The sequence below is a fragment of the Natator depressus genome, chromosome 3, assembly GCF_965152275.1.
Source record: "Natator depressus isolate rNatDep1 chromosome 3, rNatDep2.hap1, whole genome shotgun sequence".
Lineage (NCBI taxonomy): Eukaryota > Metazoa > Chordata > Testudines > Cheloniidae > Natator > Natator depressus.
In genome coordinates this window covers 62,829,054-62,850,411 of record NC_134236.1, presented here as the reverse complement: position 1 = coordinate 62,850,411, position 21,358 = coordinate 62,829,054, and the positions used below count along the sequence as shown (strand labels likewise).

Genomic DNA, 21,358 nt, shown 5'->3' with positions numbered 1-21,358 from the left:
AGTAATGTATGTATTAAAATTGCTACTCTTGCTCTTTGTTTTTGCAAGCCTTCCCTTAGAATTTAGATGACTACAATGACTATTTTAATTTCTCAGGCTCTGTAAGCTCTACCTCAGAAGTACATTCACCACCAAATATAGGATTAAGGCGCAGTGGCCAAATTGAGGGTGTGCGACAGATGCATAGCAACGCACCACGAAGTGAAATAGCTACTGAGCGGGACCTCGTGGCTTGGAGTCGAAGGGTTGTGGTACCTGAGCTGTCACTGGGGGTAGCCAGGTAAGAAATCTCCTCTGAAAGCTGATGGATTAATTCTCTTAAATTGTTACGTTTGAATTTGTGTCTTGTTGACATAAGGTAACTCAGCTTTGGTATGTGTATATCTTGATGGATTTATAGTTTTTATAAACTGTACTTTTAAAAAATATCAACTTGCTATTTTTGCATCTTTTGGAAGAAATGGCATTTAGGTAGGAGCTGATTTGGAAAGTCGTAGCTTGGCAAATGGGGGATTAGGTTTTCATACTGTGCTGAGGGGACATAAATGCCTAGGATCAGTAGCCTACTTCATAAACACTACAACAGTATTGTTTGGCTGTTGGGAGCAATCATTTGGCTATGGCACCTTATTTTTACATCTTGATTTCTTTTTTGGTGGGGGTGGGAAACTGACCCAGTTCATCATTTTTCTGAAATGAACCCAACATCTGGGTTCATTTCAGAAAAATGAAGAACTGGCTTAGTGTCCCACTGTGACATTACCCAGCGTACAATCTGGACTGTTGAACAGCTGTCCTCTCTCAATTTTCCAGCCTGCGAAAATTCTCTTTTACACTGCTTTGCTGTGAGAGCAACCACTCCTGGTCTACTTACCCACAGCCTCCATCATGTAAATTACTCCCAGCTACACTGCATGATGCTCTGGTCAGCCACTCTTGAATTATACTGCAGAGCAACACCAGCAAATTCATGATCCCAAACTTTCCCCCAGAAATGTGTATATTGTACTGCCCGCCCTTTCCTGGACAACACAACCTCTCAAAAAGTCCATCATTTTATTTATAGAAAATTATATTCACAAATCCTGTTATCCCAAATGAAGTTTCCCAAACACTTAAATCCAAACATACAGGTTTAGATAAAACGATAAAAAAAGTTTATTAACTACGGAATGATAGATTTTAACTGATTACAAGTAGTGAGACATAAAAGTCAGAATTGGTTAAACAGAAATAAATGGTAAAACCCAACTAATACTTAACAACCTGAGTGAATGCAAAGCAAAAGTATCTCAGCATATACTCCAGCAGTCTCACTGTTTGATTTCCTTTCAGACAGGGTCCTCTCCCTCCGTCCAAAGCTGTTTTTTTTTGTTCCTCGGGTGTTGTGGCTGCTGTGGGTGGAGAGAAAGGGAGGAATAACTTGGGTCATCTGTTCCCCATTCTTACTACTTACTTTTTCTCTTCTTCGAGAATCATCTCCTGCTTGGCTTCAAGAGACAAAGTCTGTGCAGATGGGAATCTCCAGCTATTTCTTTGGCAAGATGTAAATTTCTCACTCTAACACTTTTTCCTGCCAAAGAATGGCCACTTAATTAGGTGATAGTCCAGTTGATTTCGTTGATGCCTGCCTGTGGCCTCAGTTTGCCTTTTGTCTCTGAAGAACTGGTTTGTGGCTGCTTCCCAAGATTTGGAATATGTCTAAGTAACATCAGACAGTGGAATCTTATAACTTTGCATAAAATGTTGCCATACATATTTTACCAGGACAATAATGATCAGCAAATTATGAGTTTTGAAATGATACCCCTTAAAAGGCATAGTTTGTACAGAATTTATCATAGTCGTGAAAAAGGGGTGAACATAGTGTTACAGACTCTCACACCCACCTCTGCCAAAAAAGGGGTCAGGATGTTACAGTCTGTAGTAATTTTATTTCTGTGAATGGTAAAACTCCCGTAAGAAACAGATGTTGAGAATAAATATACTCAGGATTTTTGCCTTATTGATAAATATAAGTAAATTCTACTATATGTCATTTCACAAATAAGTGAAATCCTATACTCATATCCACACAAGCGTCTCTGAAAATTGTTTTAACCTTTAGAAATATTAAGCCAGGATAACTAATATGTGGTTTCCAGCCCTAAAGCTCTGTTCCTGAGCAAACACCCAAGCTTTTGAATGTATTTACCAACCTACAGCTGACTGCTTCTTGAAAATACCTACTTTCAAATATGTTTTACTCAGTTGCCTTAGATACCATGTGGGTTCTTCTGAAGAATCTGTGACTCTTAAATCAAAATTAAAATCTTGGGGCTAGAAACTGGCTTAGTGCTTGTAATCAGATAAAAGCTCTTTTTATGAACTGAGCATACTTTAGTGTAGCCACAAATGCAAGGTACCTGCTGTTTGAACCCTGACCGTATCCAGGAAGTGCACTCATGAGTTCAGGTTCTCACTAGAATGAGAGAGAAATTAATGTTCTTTCAGTATATATCAGTGTGGATCTTTCTGTGGGTATGTGTACCTCTCATGTGCGCAAGCTTTGAATCTTTTGAGTAGCAGTGTTTGGTGGGCTTATGCATGTGCACCCTGTGCTGCCTCATTCTTCCAAGTGAGGGCATAAAGGGTAGAGTGGTCCCAACCTTCCCGCAGTTCCCACTGACTGCCTATGGCAGCCTGATAGAACCTGGACTGTTTGACCAGCTTTTTATTTTTCAGAACTCTGTTACAATGAATCCTTCCCTTCTCCTTTTTTATAAGTTCCTTTAAAAAAAAAAGAAAAGAAAGCAGTTAGGATAGGCAGGAGGAGACCTCCCTGTACTGTGGGGTGAGGTGCTTAGCACAAATTATCATCACTGGGGTTAAACCCACTCCTTCCTGTGATGGCTTAATGCATCTTATAGATAGACACAGAAGGAAGAACAGGCATCTTGCCCATGGCTGCATGAATCAGTTCACTTCCCTTCCCTCTTTAAGGATTCTTCTTGCGAAAGCCTTTTGCAATGAGAAGCAGCCTTGTTATTTCGTCTAGGAGCTGTAGAAGAGGTTCCACAGGAGTACAGGGGAAGAGGTTTCTGAAGAAGAAGAAGGGGGTCTTCAATTATCAAGACATGAGGAGACTAAACAAATACTTATGTGGCTTCAGATTCAAGATTGTTAGGTTTGCCTCCATTATTCCCTTCCTCCAAGCTCTGGACTGATTTGTAGCTCTTAACTTACAGAATAGGTACTTCCACGTTGCGATCCACCCAGCACACAGGAAATGCCTGTGATTCATAGAATCATAGAATATCAGGGTTGGAAGGGATCTCAGGAGGTCATCTAGTCCAACCCCCTGCTCAAAGCAGGACCAATCCCCAATTTTTGCCCCCGATCCCTAAATGGCCTCCTCAAGGATTGAACTCACAACCCTGGGTTTAGCCCGCCAGTGCTCAAACCACTGAGCTATCCCTCCCCCCAGTGCGGCCAAATCACTATCAATACAAGGTACTGCTCTTAAGATGTTCCATGGCACTCAGAGTCTCTATGAAATACCTAGTTGTCAAGATGGCGTACCTAAGGAAGAAGGTGTCACACTGTCTTGAGTGGCTCCCAACTGAGAGTGCCAAAATTCAGGGCAGAGACTCCACACTGGTTGCATGTTCTACAATTAGATTTCACCAACCCAGTAGTCATATGGCACATGACTGAGATTTGTTGCTGAATTTTGTCACTGACTTACTTGGACAATGGACTACTGGCTCTTCACCTGTCTGATGATGATGCTATCAAAGGGCTGAGCACACTGCGCATGCACTGAGAGAAGACCAACCCAGTAACAAATGTGAACTCCTGAAGCATCTAACATTCTTACCATGGAGTTACAGACAGTCCCCTTGGTCATTCCAGTCTATCTTGCCACCCAGGCAAAATGGACTTAGGTCTGGTCTACACTACAGAGCTAGATCAATGCAAGGCAGCTAGTGACCTAACTACACTTAAATTTTGTAGCCGCTGATGTAACTGCCCTGCTACGCTGACTTAATAACACTACCTGCTTGAGTGGCGTAGAGTCAAGTTTGATGTTGTTAGTTCAAGCGCAGTGTTGGTGTAGACATTGCGTTGCTTACATCAACTGTTACTGGCTTTCAGGAGCCATCCAGCAATGCCCCACACTGATAGTACAATCGATACAAGCGCTTCTGATGAGGATGCACACCGCTGACACAAGGAGCAAAGTATAGACATACGCAAGGGATATAATTACTGCAGTGGCTGTATGCCAATGTAAGTCCCTGCAGCCTGCCGCTTCCCACAGCTTCCATTGGTTGGGAACGGCGAACCGCGGCCACTGGGAGCTGCGAAGGGCCATGCTTGCGGATGGTCAACGTTCACAAAATGTCTCATGGCCCGCAATCAACTTACCCTGATGGGCCGCATGTGGCCCGTGGGCCGCAGGTTGCCCACCAGTGATCTAGAGCATTAGTATCAAACACATCTGCCTTGGATTGAGTACCCCTCCTGGACCATCTGGTGAAATTACACGGAAACATCTTAGGACTTACAGTCATCAGAGTGCTGATATCTGTGGCGTTGCTCCCAGTCCTGTGACACTCAGTAGCACAGATACTGAGAGACAATAAGTCTGAAGTGTACTACATAAAGAAACAAGGGGGAGCCTCCTTCCCCCCCTCCTTCCCCCCGGCGCCTTAGCAAGAAAGTGATCGTGCTATGGAAGTGTTGCTCCCTGCATAGCATAACTTGAACAGCCCTGCATCTTCCAAGAAACAACAACAACCTGACAAATTTCTAAACCATGCAGTCACCAACCACAAGTACTCACTGCTGAAATCTGGAATCCAGTGATAGACCTGTTAGCTACAAAGGACAGACTTCTGTTCTAGTGGAGGCATGGACACAGGATCTTTGTCAGGCACCTTCCACAGTGACTGGGAAAGATCTTGGGCTTCTTTATGCCTTTCCTCTAATCCCCAGAGCAATTGCCAAAGCCAGATATGATCAAGTGAGCCTCACCCTCACAGCTCTGTGCTGGCCAAAATAATTGTGGATGATGGACTTCCTGCAGATGTCCATGCAACTACAGATCAGGTTCCCAGACCTGTTTTCTCAATATCAGAGTCAGGTATTCTATCCGTACCTGAAGTCACTGTAACTGACAGCCTGGATATTGGCTGGCTGAATGCCATGGAAAGGAAGTTCTCCTCACACATTCAGGTGATCCTGTCACAGAGCAGGAAACTATCCAGGAGGAAAAATTATTCCTCTAGATGAAAAAGGTTCTCAATATAGGCAGCCCAACGTGGCTTAGACCCAGTGCAAGACCCGATAAGGAAGATTCTAGACTACTGTTGTATTAATTTGAATGTAATAAATAGGCCAAAATTGTTTAAGTTAACCTAACCACTGTCTTATATTAAATAGTGTCAAACATAAACAAGGTCCGGAGTTTGGTAACCAGAAACCTCATCCTGCTTAGCACTATGGCAAACACACCATTGCAAATTCTTTTAATCTTTTATTAAACATACAGAAAAGAAGGAAAAACAGTTAAGTCATTTGAAATGTAAAGTATTAAGGATTTTATTTTAACAACATTTCTTCTTCGCTTTTAGAAGGACAAACCCTCTTGTTTGACAGTCTTTTAGATGGTATCAAAGATGGTAACTGTCCTTTTGAGGAAAAGAGAAGTTAGTTGAGATGAACTGGAGCTCTTGTTGCTTCTGTTAAAGGTTGATCCTGCTTCATCTCAGGTGATGTCTGGGATTCAGCTGGAGCTGGTAGGGGAGGTGTTGTTATTTGAGTCCCTCTCTGTTTAGCTCGGTCTGGTCAGGTCATTTCTCAAGATCAAGGTGAAAAAGGGCAGATCTCAGTAAATGGTAGCTAGGGGTTGCAGCCATAATGGTGAAGCTCGCTCTAGTAGCTTCCATTTGTTCTTTCATCTTTTCCCCCCAAAGTATTTTTTGTTAAGGACCTAAAAAGAGAATGATTAGTGTTGTTTGTCTACCAGTTAGGCCTAACATATGTTCATCTGGTTCATTCATTTTTGGTTCCACATCTCTGTTTTTACCAAGCATGATTTCAGGAAAGTCCTTGAGTTATAGTAGTAGGTGTTTTTGTTTAGACTAATTCAGTCTGTCTCCCTTTCCAACTTTTCCCCATCATCATTTATGTGTTGTTATAGGTTATTGTGGCATTTCTTGAACTTTTACATACTTTTTACAGTTGAGCTCATAATTAGAGTAAAGTTGTAGCCCCAGCTATCACAATGCTACTTACTGCAATTCTGCACTCTAAGCTCTCATTCAGTTTGATTTAAGGTTCATCTGGCAGCAATATCGGTGTATCATCCACTGATTCCGTTGGTTTTGGTCTTCTCTTAACCAATGGTATCTAGATTTCTTAAACAAGCTTATACGTTGGTCAGAGGCTCTGCTCCAGAATGAGATCTCAGTGTCATCTTTCACAAAATTAAGGAGCACCTCCTCTGAGCACTTCTTGGAGTGCTCCAGCCACTATTTTATTCTTAAATGTTATGCTTGGACACCACCACTTCAGCCAGAAAAGTTAGCGAGCTTCAGGTACTCATGGCAGAACCTTCATGTATTTCATTTGATAGAGATAAAATGGTAGGGAGAGCTCATGCAATTTTCCCAAGGTCGTTTCGGAATTCCATTTGAATCAGTCAGTTTACTCTGTGTTCTTCGCAAAGCCATGTTATATGCAAGGGGAGAAGAAACTCCACACCTTCGATGTATCCAGAGCCTTTGATACTATATTGACAGGACCAAATCTTTCAGATAGTCCTGATGTCTATTTGTATAGCTGCTCCAAAGGTGAAGCCATTTCATCCCCAAGACTTTCAAAATGGATAACTGTGTCTCTCACTGTGCTACCAACTGCTTGATGTTCCTCTCTGACCTATAGTTAGGGCTCATTCTGCTAGAGTTCAAGCAGCATCCTCAGCATGTTTCTGGAACATACCAATATCTAAAACCTGCAAGCCTGCTTTGTGGAGCCAGCCCACTCACATTTGTCAAACTCGACTTGGCTGCTAGATCAAATGCAAAATTTGGGAGATCTGTACTCCAATCTCTTTTTGACTGATGCAGTTGATATACTCCTCATGCCCATCACACTGAAGAGGATACTGCTTGTCAGTCACCTACAGTAGGAGCGATACTAACAGATACTTGAAGAAGAGAGCATGTATTTACCCTACAGTAACTATGGTTCTTATAGGTGATGTAGTCAGTGTGGACCCTATGACCCACTCTCCACCCACACTTTGGAGTCCTAAGCTATCACTGGCTTTGAATTGTGAGGAAGCTGAGGAAGGGTTAGGGCCGCTCCACCCTCTGTGTCCTTGCATGGGACCTCAAGGAAGCACAAGGTGTATGTGTGGCCCTGCCAGACACTACTATTAAAAATATTCCAAGCTTGTGCAAGTGAGACACACATGCACCTATAATTGGATCCACACTGACAACAACATCTTGAAGAACTGCAGTTACTATAGGGTAAGTAACCATTGTTTAATACAAGAATGTGATAAACATTCTATACTACTTCACACATAGAAATCATCAAGAAAAGGATCTCTGACTACAGGACTTTGACCTAAGCCCAGAAACTCTAAAATTAACATTTCTTAATTTCTCTCTTCCAGTAGACAGGAGGAATGGAGAACAGCAAAGGGAGAAGAAGAAATAAAGATTTATAGGTCGGAAGAGAAAAGGAAGCACATTACAAGTCATGTTCCAAGAGAGAACAAAATACCTTCTTTTTCTAAGGTAAATAGTCATCCATATTTTATTACAGAAATTGCCATAAAACTTAGGTTGGTATATTGAGCCCACAGATGTCTCTAAACTTCTCACTTCAGTTTAAATTAAAAGAGGAAACGGGGCATATTATGTTTTTTATTTATTTATAGCTATTGAGAGAGCACCTGCCTATTCATGTTATATTATTAAATGGCAAATAACTTTAACACAGAGTTAGTACTGCCCAGTGATAGCTTATTGACCTTTCAGAATGCCTATGTCAGCAAAACTCAGAGATGTGAAAACCAGGAAATAGAGTTAAGGTGCTTAAAACAGAAATCTAGTCTTAACTATAGCAGAGCTGTCACTCTGCTATAATGTTCTTAACAAGCAATGAGTTGTGTTTCTGGAAGTCCTGTCAAGTGGAAATTACTGTAATTTTACATCTTGGTCATGAGGGGATGTATTGCTGTTTGAGGTTGTCACAGATGAATAAGAGTGCATATTGCTTAAGTTGCACAAGTGGAAGAAAACTTTGTCTAACATGTACATCACATGGCTTTTTGTGTTCAAAAGTTATGCCAAGATTAATCACATCTTCCAATCACATCCCCTATACAAACAGGGACACTAAATGTGACAAAATATTTTCCATAATAGTACCTCTCATAGCAGTTCTTTGAGGAATTTTTTAAAATATAGGTCTGATGGATCTGGCAATATCAAAACATCCTTCAGAGTAGACATGAGCAGCAGCAGGACTGTGGGAGGGGGAGTGGGCAGTGGTCTGAGACCCATACACACTGGGGACATACCATTGCTGGCCCCTTATGCCTTTTTAAAAAATATGTTTGTGAAATAGAGAGCTTGAAGGGGTGCTTGTATTTTTGAAGAGGCTGTGCGACTCTTTAAATTAGACTTTCTGGTCTTGTCAATCCTGGAACACGTTGGCTGGAGAAATAAAAATTGTGACAGCACAGGAGCCAAAAGTGCTGTCCCTTAGGGATTTGGAGGCAGTTAGAGCTAGGCAAGGACCCATCAATGGTTTATCAGAACTCCAAACAGGGAATCAGTAGTTTTGAATGCTCCTATTTTGTTTTCTACCAGGGTAATAGTGGAGTATCTTCACAAAATCAGAGTTTTTACAAAATGTCTTTCCTTACTAGAGGGGTAACTTTTTGTTCCCCTTTTACAGGCTTCATTTAATTTGCTTGGCTATCACAACACTGGAGCCCTTTCCGCTCCTTGAGTGCTGAGTAGCAGTTCAGAAAGCAGTCAAAGGATTCCTGCGTACGTGAGACCCTCCTCCAGTCATGTCCACTGTCCCTGCCTCCTTATACTTTTTGTTCATCCCACCAGGAGAGTGCAACTGTCTCTGCACATATTGTTTTAACAAGAGATTTCCCATGGCCAAGCTGGATAGAATAGGGCTTATCTCCAATATTAGCCTCAAGGGATGGGAAACTCTCATAGTAAATTCAGTACAGGGAACTTAAACAAAACATGAGAGGAAACAGTATAAACTGATTAAGCGCTCAGGGCAATTCACTGTGGTCCCAAGGTATGCTCATGTGTACTAATCATGACAGACACCACCAGTGCAATGGACTATATGAACAAACAGAATACACTCATCATCCCTGCACAATGAGGTCTACCTTCTGATGTCCTGAGTGGAACAAAATCTCTAGTTCATCCAAACTCTACATAGTCAAATAAAAATAAAACATTGCTCCCAACTGGCTAAGCAGGGAAAAGCTAGATCATGCGTAGTGGAATCTTCACTCAAGTGTTTCAGTTCCTGCTGAGGAAATTTGGGGTTCTTCTGATGAAACCATTTGCATCACACACAAATGGCAAAGTCCCCCTCCTTTTTCTCTCAATGAGGAGGAATCCAAGGGCAATAGGGTACAAATGCTCTTTCCCAGCACGGTGGTCAGTAGGCCTTCTGTATGTATCTCCTTTTTCTCTGCTACATAGAGCGGACCAGAATATAAAGAGGGAGAGGGCATTGATTGGTAATATTCGTGGCTTTGTATTGGCCCTGGTTCTCTGATCTCCTCAGTATGGTTCAGTTCAACTCCATTGTCCTTCCTTAAGATAGGACTGGCGTTCCATGGACCAGTTTGTCACTGAAGTCAAGAGTACTTAAGACTAACTTGCCTGAATTCTGACCACTCTCCCATGAGAGAGAGGATACTCAGAAAGTATAATCTCCACTCTTCTGACGTCTAGAAAAGTTTCCACAAATTCTTTATTCTAGGCCAGGTGGAAGTTCAAGCTGTGGTGCAAGAAACTTAGCTTCTCTCCTCCTTTGGCATCTATATCACAGATCTTGGGATAGTTACAGGAGGATCTGATCAAAGATCTTACAGTTTCAGCATTAAAAGATAAGTGGCTGCATTATCTAGGATACTTTTTTCCACAGGCAGGAAGAAATCTCTTTTTGCTGTGATGTCAGGCATTTCCTAGGATTAATTGAGCTCCCCCAAGGTCCCCCTCAGTTTAGCTCTTTATACCCTGATTCTGTGTCCTTCTGATCCCTTCAGGAAGGACTGCATATATTTCCTCCCCAGGAATATGGCTTTCCTGATAGCCATCATCTCTGCCTGGAGGGTGTTGGAGCTTGGGGTTTAAAACTTTTTTCTGTTAGGTACAGTACAGCATAGTCCACTATTATAAGGTGGTTCTTCGAACAGATTATCCTTTATCCCCAAAATTAACTCAGATTTTCACAGAACCCCCCAAATTGTATTTCCCTCTTTTTTCAAAACCATCTGACCCAAGAGAGCTCTGACAGATGTTGGGTGTTCATAGAGGCCTCAAGATCTACATCTCTCACGCACAGATTATTCGTAAGTCCAGTGATCTAATATTCTCTATTATTTGGCATCTAAAGGAAAGAGGGCATACAAATCTACTAATTCAAGATGGCTGAGTTTGAGGCTTAATGGATGCATTGTCTCTCTCCCGAAAACAGCAGCAAAGCTCACTTGCTGTGAATAGTAGCAGCTTCCTGGGCTGAAAGATCTTACAAACCATATGATGGAACCTGCAAAGCAGCTGCTTGATTGTCCATCCATACCTTCTCAAAAATGTATAAGCTAAATATTGAGGCATTGGTGGACGCTGACTTTGATAGGAGGGTACCCCAGGCTGTGATCTTCTAGAAGTAGAGGAGGAGTTTTTAGCCCTGTGTGTAGTTCTGCTTGATGGCCAGCCTGAAGACACTGTGATAAAATCCCATTAGATTAACAGGTCTGTGGATCTTATAAACAAAAAAGAATAGGAAAATTTCTTGACTTACCAAAAATTTCCTTTCTCTGAGTTACAGGCTCCACAGATACTCCAAACAAGGAAGGGTGGAATTTCATTGGCCAAATGAATACATCTTACTCTTTCAGTTCATTCAGATTGGTTCATAAAGAAATGCTCTGCAGTAGGAACTTACAGTTTTTTTTAGTGCATATAAGCTCATTAATACATTTCAGTCCACAAGGGATATCAGTTGCAATGGAACCTGTTTCAGTGGCAGGTTCTTCGGTGTAGCTGGTGGCACCCCCTTCTGTCAGTGGCTGACAGGTCTGACATAGATGTATGCAGGCTTAGAGGCCATTCTTTGGACTTGGTAATTAAGATCGAGGAAATTTTTGGTAAGTCAAGATAAATTTTATTTCATGTCTATGAGAGAAATACAGTGGTCCAGGGATGTACTGAATGACAGTTACAGCCCTTAAGCGCAAGTGCATAGGTTTTCATTGAGTTTCCGTTTATTAGCATTTGACTTTCTTGACCCTTGCTCTCAATTTTATGATTTTTGAACTGTTTGTAAAATGTACGTTTTTGCCACGACAAAATTCCAGAAAAAATCTAAGCCGTACTAGAACTTTATTCATTAACAGAACACTAATCTAAGGTTTTACAGAAAATCATTTGTGTTCAAGTATATATTGATTCTTATATAATTTTCATATCCTTATAGAACCATTCTCATGATCATATATTAGATACTGGAGACTCAAGAAAGCAACAGGCAAACCAGCACAATTACCGTACCAGATATGCATTGGAAGAAACTGCCAGGCCTGCTGAAGAGTTAGAAAATGGGAACAGTTCTTCAGATGTAAGACTCTGAATCAGTAGGCTGCATTATAAATTGTTTATGTTGTTATGCTAAATATTGTTGCTCAAGTTCAAAAGCAAACGTTTATTGTTGATTACTTTTTATGGTTAAATTAGATACTGAGCTAACTTTTCACAAGTGTACAGGTAATAACAAGTGCATTGGCAATCTTTCAAGTATGCCTACAAATTTACTGTAAGAAAGTGGAAAGGTGTTAATTTATATAAACTATTTGTATATATATTTGGAATGCTTATTTTCAAAAGAAATTTAAATTACACCTGCAAATGCTACTTCACATGTAACATGTACTTCATTCTCCACAGTGTATAGTGGATCAAATTGGGTCAAAATCTGTATTTTAAAAAATGCCCAGAGATGAAAACATTGACATAAACACAAAAGGTATTAATTTTAAGCATCTCAGCATACATTTCAGTCTATACAGGTCAGACTTTTTTTTTTTTGTATATGGAGTTTACAAGTTTAGCAAGGTTTACATGGAAGGATTGAAGCATGAATAGCAGATTTCTGTAGGTTTCATACAACTGTAAATGAAACAGCAAAAACAGAGGTGGAATCATATTATACACATTTTATATATAATAAAATGAAAGAGGTCTGAAATAAAATACGTAAGTGGGATAAGCTTCAGTAAGGGTAGAATTAATTATTTATAGCCAGAAGGATGTAATTTCTATCATTTCTAATATAAAAAGTTTTACTTTTGGCAAGGTTTAAATGAAAAAAAAAACCATTAAAATGCATGCATCATTTAAATTTATGCCAATCAAAATTATAACTGTATGTAAATTTTTATATTGCATTTTGGTAAAGACACCTCTTCCATATACAAATATTGTGTCTAAATAGATTTCCTAAAAATGCAGGTTCGGATTTCTAAGTGTGCACAAACATCTTTATGTGCCTAACCTGGACTCTCAAACCCAGATTTGGATATGCATAAATTATGCGTGTAGAGAGTTTTAAAAATATGTCCCTTGGTCATGGCACAAAAAGCTGACTGTTTAGGGAAAGGCATGCAAAATTGAGGGGAAATTACTTGTTTAGACATGCATATTGAGCTTGAGTGTTTAATTTTATCTTGGGTCTGTAGTGTTTTATAGGTAAGAATATGACCAAGTTCTTACACAAATTCAGAGACAAACCATCCCAGTATTAGCATGTGAGATTTACATGACATAATAAAATTGTTTCAACATACCCAGGTAGTTAGTCAGGGACCAGCTTTATCAGTAGTTAAGGGAACTCTGCTCATAATTTTCCAACACAGAAGAAAGTTACTTTGCCTATGATAACATAAATGATTTAAAGAGAGATATTGTGGAAGGGGAAGGAAAACAAGTGTTGCAAAACCAAGGATATTCTTATTCATTGAACTAGTGTAACAAGGCACTTGCAATCTGCCTTGTTTTGTACTGCCATTGTGCCCACAATTTGTTCTAGAGGGGGCATCTTTGGAGAAAGAGTAGATTAGATATCACAATGTTAGGTGCAATTCTAAGAATCAAGATGTTTGGACAGATAGCTGAACATTCAATTGTGGGTCACTTAGTTGGTGTTGCAAACAAGTGGACCGGTGTTGTTTTTGTCTTAGATGTCCCTTGATCTTTGTTAAACACTTTAAAATGACCTGCTCTGAAGGTAACTGTGTAACAATGGCACCTTTTTACGGAGCAGTTCTTGTAAATGTTAGTCATATCAACTTACTTCAGTGACAGAAAAAAGGCTTTTGACTCATTACCACTGCAGATTCAGTGCAATGATGGGACATAAATCTGGATTTAATTTCTTCTCAAATTGTTAACCAAGTTCCAGTTGCAGGTTTTAAATCTCTTCTGTTACACCTGTGCAATACCCCTGAATACAAAGAGGTTGCACAAGTGTAACTTATGACAGAATGTGGTCTGCATGGGCTTCATTGCTGATAGTGTGTGAGAATGAAAGTATCCAGATTGTCTTACAAAACCCTATGGGAATGTACAGATCTGGCATTTTAAAAGAAAAATCTTGTTTGTTCAGCATATTTTAACTGAAAATTGATGCAGCAAACACTGAACTCCACTGTGTATTTTAGCCACTTCATAGTAGAAACAAACTGAAAACATGATTAATATTTGTATACATTCTTATACTTAAACTTCTTGTTCTTCATCTTTGAAATATTTGATCTACATAATTATGATACAGCATTAGAATTGGCTTTAATGGATTTAAGTCTCTTTTAAACTTTTCTTACCCAACATTCCAATTTAATTTAAAGTTCCCCAGCATGCTTGTATTTGTAATTTTTTTTAAACAATAGAATTGTATTTCCCTTCCAAAAAAGCCTTTTTGTAAATGAGCTATTCCAATATCGTGCACTGTTCTTGCGAATAGACAAGATATATTTTAGCTATTTCTGTGGGATTCAGTGTTTGCTTTCAATATGTGGTATGAATTTTATGCAGTGCATTGTTTATGGTATACCTAAGCATTAAAGAAAAGTAGTTACGGTGGATGCTATGTAGCTAATTTCTACCTTAGGTCAGTGGACCATTAACTGGAAATATTTTTTTTTAAATTAAAAACCAAGATATTTGGGTCCATAGTACAGACTAAAACTAAATGGATGCATATATTTTAGTTACAGAAACACAGAAACATTTGACAGAAAGCATTTATGCCACTGTTGTATATTAGCATTACAGTTGTGCATAGATGCCCCAACTGAGATCAGAGCTCCATTGTAGCAGGTACTGTCCATATGCAAAGTAAGAGATAGTCATTGCCCCAAAGAGCTAACAATCTCAATAGACAGAACAAAGTGTTAGAGGGGAAACAGAGACATAAAGAGAAGGGCTTGTCTACATGGGGACACTCAGGAAGAGTAATCCAAATTAACTAAAGGTGTGAATTTAAAGTGGATTAGTTACTCTGTGTTAAACCCTGTGTGGACACTCAGGGCTTGTCTACACTTACATTTTATATCGCTCTAACTTGCTGGCTCAGGTGGCCCCCCTGAGCTGAGCAAGTCCAAGCGCTTTAAAGCGCTAGTGTGGACAGGCTCCGAGCTAATCCCCTCGTGGAGGTGGATTACCAGGAGCGCTGGGAGAGCTGTCTCCCAGTGCTCGCTCGCGACCACACTCGCATTTCAAAGCGCTGCCGTGGGAGCGGTCCCGCGGCAGCGCTTTGAAGTTTCCAGTGTAGCCATGCCCTCACATTCAGAATTGAAGTGGCTGTATTAACTGAATTAAGATAAACCAAATTATGGCCACTTCAGTTCTGAATGAGTGTGTTCACACAAGGGTTTAATGCGTTTTAATTAATCCACTTTACATTCACACCTTTTGTTAATTCGGATTAATTTTCTTGATTGTTCCAAGGTAGAAAACCCTTAGTGACTTCTGAAGGTCACAGGAAATCAATACCAGAACCAAGGACCTAAGTTTGGTCACAGGAAATCAATACCAGAACTAAGGACCTGGGTCACAGTCCAGTCCTCCATCCACTAGATGTCTGCCTTCCGTACATTATACATTTGTTGTTGTTGCTCTTATTTAAATAGCAAAGAATTCAACTAAATCATCTTAAAGAAAATAAGTACTTAAGTTGAAAATTTGTATTTAATGGTTGACTTATAAGCCCCTGAAAGATACAGCTTCTAATGGAAAACTTCACAGACTTTGAATTATAATGATTCTGTCAAGTATTAACTGTAATTATAGTTTTCAGTTTAACACCACAAAGTAAATATCTATCATTTCCTTGTTAGGAAGGAGAAGCAGTTGTTGCCAGTGGTGGAACATCAGAAGATGAAGAGAAAGCATGGCACAGTGATGGCAGTTCTAGGTAAGTGACAGAATACAGTATTAAGTAAAATATTATAACTTTTAAGGATTCTGTCCTCTCTGCATGTTTCATTATCATTAGTGAGCATTATGCACATAGAAGAGAGAAAATGCTTAAGAACTTAAAAGATATGAAAACAGAGTCTCGCAGCTTTTGAGTGTTAAACAAATTCATAGGAATCTGTGAAACTTAATTTTTCAGGAGGTGTTTCCTAACCTTTTTGGGGCGGGTGGGAGGTATAATTTCAGGAGGCATTAGACCAGCGGTTCTCAAATTGTGGGTCGGGACCCCAAAATGGATCGTAGTCTCCTTTGAATGGGGTCGCTAGGGCTGGCTTAGATTTGCTGGGGCCCAGGGCCGAAGCCCAAGCCACACTGCCCAGGGCTGAAGCCAAAGCCCGAGGGTTTCAGCCCTGAGTGGCTGGGCTCAGGTTGCAGGTCTCTGGGGGTTGCAGGCCCTTGAGCTTCAGCTTTGGCCTCCCTGCCCAGAGCAGTGAGGCTCGGGCTTTGGTGCCCCCCTCCCTCCCCCCGGCAGTGGGGCTGGGGCGGGCTCAGGCTTCGGTCTCCCTCCTGGGGTCGTTAAGTAATTTTTGTTGTCAGAAGGGGGTTGCGGTGCAATGAAGTTTGAGAACCCCTGCATTAGACTAATCTGAAGTGGCAGTTGGGGATGTGGAAAGGTGAAAAGAAACTGCTAATAGAAAGCTACCTAGTCGTCAGGTAAAGTTTTTGGCAGTTCCTTGAAAATTGCCTGCTTTCTCTGTTCTGGTAGTAGCACATAATGCAGCCGGCTTTGTGGGCAGCTTTTTTTTATATATATATATTTACAGGTGTAGACAGTAGCCAACTGGTCAAAGATGCTCTACTCAGCCATGCAACTTAGTCCTATGAAACTTGAAATGGGCACTCGCTCCATGGCAGACAGCTTTCAGGTGGTTAGGGAAATGAAGAGGAAGGAGTTAGCAGGGGAGATGGACCAGAAAAGCAAGAGAGCAAAACAGAGTTTAAGCCAAAAAAAAAAACAAAAAGGAGAAAAAACTAGAAGAAAGAGAAGACTGAAATGGATAACAAGAGAAAATATAACTAACAATTTATATGAGAGAAAAGGTGGATCTTTTATTGGACCAACTTCTTTTGGTGAGAGAGACAAGCTTTTGACTTACACAGAACTCTTCTTCGGGTCTAGGAAAGGTACTCTCAGCATGATAGCAAATGCAAGGTGGAACAGATTGTTTAGCATATGTACAGTACTTAGCACATATTGTAAGGGACAGTTCAAGGTAATAGCCCAGGGGTTCTCAAACTGAGGGTTGGGACCCCTCAGGGGATCGCGAGGCTATTACATGGCGGGTTGCAAGCTGTCAGCCTCCACCCCAAATTCATCTTTGCCTCCAACATTTATAATGGTGTTAAATATATAAAAGAGTGTTTTTAATGTATAAGGGGGGGGGGTCGCACTCAGAGGCTTTCTGTGTGAAAGGGGTCAATAGTACAAAAGTCTGAGAACCCCTGCTCTACACAGACTCACTACCCTTACGAGTCTCATAGAGATAGTTAAGGCCAGCCGTTAAACATCAGCCAGGAACTGCCTTCAGCTAGGTCATATGGCAGCCTGCACCTTCGTCACCCCAAACACCTGGATATTCATGAGGTGTCTTCTGATGTGGCTCACTTCTGTCTATTCCTTGAACGGGGATAGACTAACCAAACTGATATCACTGCCCTCTATAGTAAAGCACTCCTGGGACTGGTGAAAAGACCCATCCAATATCCAAGCAGGCATTTCATTCGTGCAGCCACCACCGCCACTGTCTCTAATGCTGTATGCCTCCCTAATAGGCTGGGGAGCTCACTTACACAACCGCAAGGTTCAAGGCAAGTGGTCTTCCACAAAAGTGACCCTCCATATCAATGTTTTGGAGCTAAAGGCCATCAAGAACGCCTGGGCACACTTTTTGCCTTTCATCAAGAATATCCATTCAAAGATCATGATGGACAATCTGACCTGTATGTTTTATGTAAATTGCCAGGGTGGCGCTAGATTTCCCTCCCTCTGCATGGAAGCACTCAAACTTTGGAACTGGTGCATCTGTCACAACATGCTCATCTCAGCTCTCTATCTACCAGGGATACAGAATGTGACAGCCAACAGTCTGTCGGAACTTTTCTCACAACCACAAATGGGAACTGAATTCAAAGATGCTTTGAGTCATATTCTCCCTTTGGGGAACCCCAACTACAGATCTCTTTGCTACTTACTGGGACAAGAAATGTTGTTGTTACTGCTTTAGGGCCGACCTGGGGAAACATTCACTGGGAGATGCCCTCATCCTCCCCTGGGACAGGGACCTCTTGTATGTCTTTCCCCCATTTCCTTTTCTATGCAAGGTCCTGCTGAAAATTCGATGAGACAAAGCAAGTTATTCTGAGTGCCCCCTCCTGACCAGACAAGTCTGGTTCCCTTATCTGACACAGATGGCAATATGTTCTCTGGTTTCTCTGAGTCCCATTCCTCACCTTCTCTCTCAAAGCAATGGGCTGATCCTTCATTCCAACCTGCAGGTCCTCCACTTCCAGACTTGGCTCCTTCTGGTTCCAAGACATAGAGTTAGAATACTCTGATGAGGTGAAAGACGTGTTGCTGCACAGCCAGAATTCAACCACTCAATGTACTTGCCAACAAAAATGGAAAGGATTCCAAGTTTGGTGTCTTTGTAAGCACACAGACTCAATCTTGTCTTCCCTCCTGCTGATTTTAGACTACATTTTAGACTTCAAGAGATCAAAACTCTCACTCAGCTCCCTTAAGTTCAATATTGTGTCCATAACGGCTTTTCACCATCAGGTAGACAGATAATCAGTGTTTGCTCATCCACTGACGCATAGATTCCTTAAGTGCGTTGGGAATCTCTTCCTGCATTTGATACCACCCACTCCGCCCTGGGATCTTAATCTGGTTCTCAAAGCTTTGACTAGACTTCCTTTTGAGCCCATGGCAACTTACTCTCTCTTACACCTGTCCATGAAGACATCGTATCTAATTGCCATCATCTTAGCTAGGTGCATAGGAGAAATAGCTGGCACACCCACCATACATGGTCTTTATTTTAAAGACAAAGTAACTCTGAGGCCGCATCCCAAGTTTCTCCCGAAAGTTGCCTCCTCTTTCCAAAACAGCAGATCCATCTTCCTGTTTTTTCCCCAAAACCACGTTGTGACTACAGGGAGGCGATTCTGCATATGCTAGATATTAGAAGAGCACTAGCCTTCTACTTGAACTGGACTAAGGACTTACTTTCATTCGTGGAAAGATCCAAAGGCTCCATAATATCGTCTCAAAGACTATGCAGATGGGTCTCTGGTTGCATTAATCACTGCTATCAAGGGCACAACTTGTTGCCTCCCTCTGGAATCTGTATACACTCCACGAGGTCAGTTTCTACCTCGGTCACATTTCTTAAAGATGTCCCTATCTCAGAAATCTGCAGAGCAGTGACATGGGCCTCTGCCCACACTTGAGCAGAATATTATGCGATCATTGGAGATTTGGCCTCTGATGCCATCTTCAGCTACACAGTACTCTCTGTAGTAACAGACTCCAATCCAAAGCCCCAGCCCTCCATGAGGGATACTACTGTGAAGTCACCTATAGTGGAGCACCCATAGGGATGCTACTCGAAGAAGAGGAAGTTACTCACATTGGTTCTTTGAGATGTGTGTCCCTATGGATGCTCCACAAGCAACCTTTCTCTCCTCTACTTTGGAGTTCTCCATAAGGGGCTCTGCGTTAGAGAATAAACGGAGTGAGGTTTGCCCATGTAGTGCTAAATAATCTCGAGGCAGACCACAAGGGAGGGAAAGTACGTGTGCGGGCTGAATGGACACTGGTAGTTAAAATCTCCATTAGAGGCGCAGGAGCACAGATACACCTATGGTGGAGCACCCATAGGGCACGTATCTCAAAGAACCCCCATTACTGCACAAGGTGAGGTCATTTCCTCATATGAAGAGAAGAAATATTTTAATTGCTAACTCTAGAAGCCTGGGTAACAAACAAGAGACATTGGAATTGCTTGTTTGAGCATAAATTTGATCTAGTTGGCATAACTGAAACCTGGTGGCATGATTTGAATGTTACAATAAATGGTTATAACTTATTTAGAAAGGATCAAGTGGGCAAAAGGGGAAGGGGAGTGGCACTATGTCAAAAATGGCATTACCTATTTCTGAGTCAAATGTAACTTGAAAGAAAGTGATCCTGAATGCTTATGGATCTGTGCCCCAACAGATAAAGCACAATATGGGGTATTAGTTGGCGTCTGCTACAGACCACACTAGGGAACAGGATGGCCACCTCGTTATGCATCTATTTATATTGCATAGGGGAAAAAGTTGCATTATAATGGGGGACTTCAATTTGATTAGCATATGCTGGAGGTCTCATACTGCCAATACTAAAATATCCTTGGAATTTCTAAATATTACTGTTGACAATATCCTAATTCAAAAAGTGTTGCAGCAAACACAAGGAAATTCTATATTAGAATTCATCTTGACAGATAAAGAGGAATTGACCACAGAACAAAAAATTAATGGTCGCTTAGGTACAAGTGATCACAACTTGGTCATAGTTATAATGTACAAACTAAATAAAATCCAGACCAGTAATATATATATACTTGGTGCTTTAATAGGGCCAGTTTCACAACGCTGAAAACAATTATGAGCCAAATCAGGAGGAAGAATGTAACCAGAAAAATGTCAGTGATAATTTGGAATTATTTAAGAATGCTTCATTAGATGCTCCAAAAGTCAAAATCAAAGAAGGCCATATTGGTTAAAAAACTGACCTAATTTAGAGAGGAAGTGGAAGTAACTATAAAATATATACATATAACAAATGGAAGAAAGGGGAAGTTGGTAGTTATGAATATAAATCAGAAGCTAAGAATTGTGGAAAATTGGTAGGGTAAGTAAAGAGAGACAAAGAGAAAACTGTCCAGCAAAGATAAGGACAATAAGGAGGAGCATAAATATCTTAGGAACAAAACAAATCCTGACAATGGTTTTGGTCTATTATGAGATAGAAATGGTAGAATTATCGATGATAATGCAGAAAAGGCAGAAGTGTTCAATAAATATTTCTGCTCTGTATTTGGGAAAAAAGCAGATTATGTAGTCTCTTCATATGATGATAACTTTTTCAATTCCACAAGTATCTCAGGAGGAAGTTAAACAGCAGCTACTAAAGTTGGAGATTTTTAAATCAGCAGATTGAGATAGTTTGCATCTACGAGTTTTAAAAGAGCTAGCTGAGGAGCTCACTGGACTGTTAATGTTAATTTTCAATAAGTCTTGGAGCACTAGGGAAGTTCCAGAAGACTGAAAGAAAGCTAATGTTGTGCCAATTTTTAAAAAGGGTCAATGGGATGACCCATGTAAGGCCTGTCAGTATGTTGTGGATCCTAGGCCCGGTAATGGAGTGGCTGATATGGGACTGGAATAATAATGAATTAAAGGAGGATGATATGATTAATGCAAATCAATATTAATTTATGGAAAATAGATCCTGGCAAACTAACTTGATATCTTTTTTTAAATTAGATTACAAGCTTGGT

General features: G+C 40.8%; 1 protein-coding gene across 1 annotated transcript in view; it reads left to right on the top strand.

Moving 5' to 3' along the window:
- Positions 1–21,358, top strand: part of PHIP (PHIP subunit of CUL4-Ring ligase complex) — a 296,706-nt gene that overhangs the window by 179,175 nt on the left and 96,173 nt on the right. Inside the window, exons 19-22 of the mRNA XM_074948017.1 lie at positions 97–280; positions 7,673–7,796; positions 11,752–11,892; positions 15,668–15,744. Of these exons, the coding sequence (XP_074804118.1) occupies positions 97–280; positions 7,673–7,796; positions 11,752–11,892; positions 15,668–15,744 (526 nt within the window). The remainder of the gene's footprint in view (positions 1–96; positions 281–7,672; positions 7,797–11,751; positions 11,893–15,667; positions 15,745–21,358) is intronic.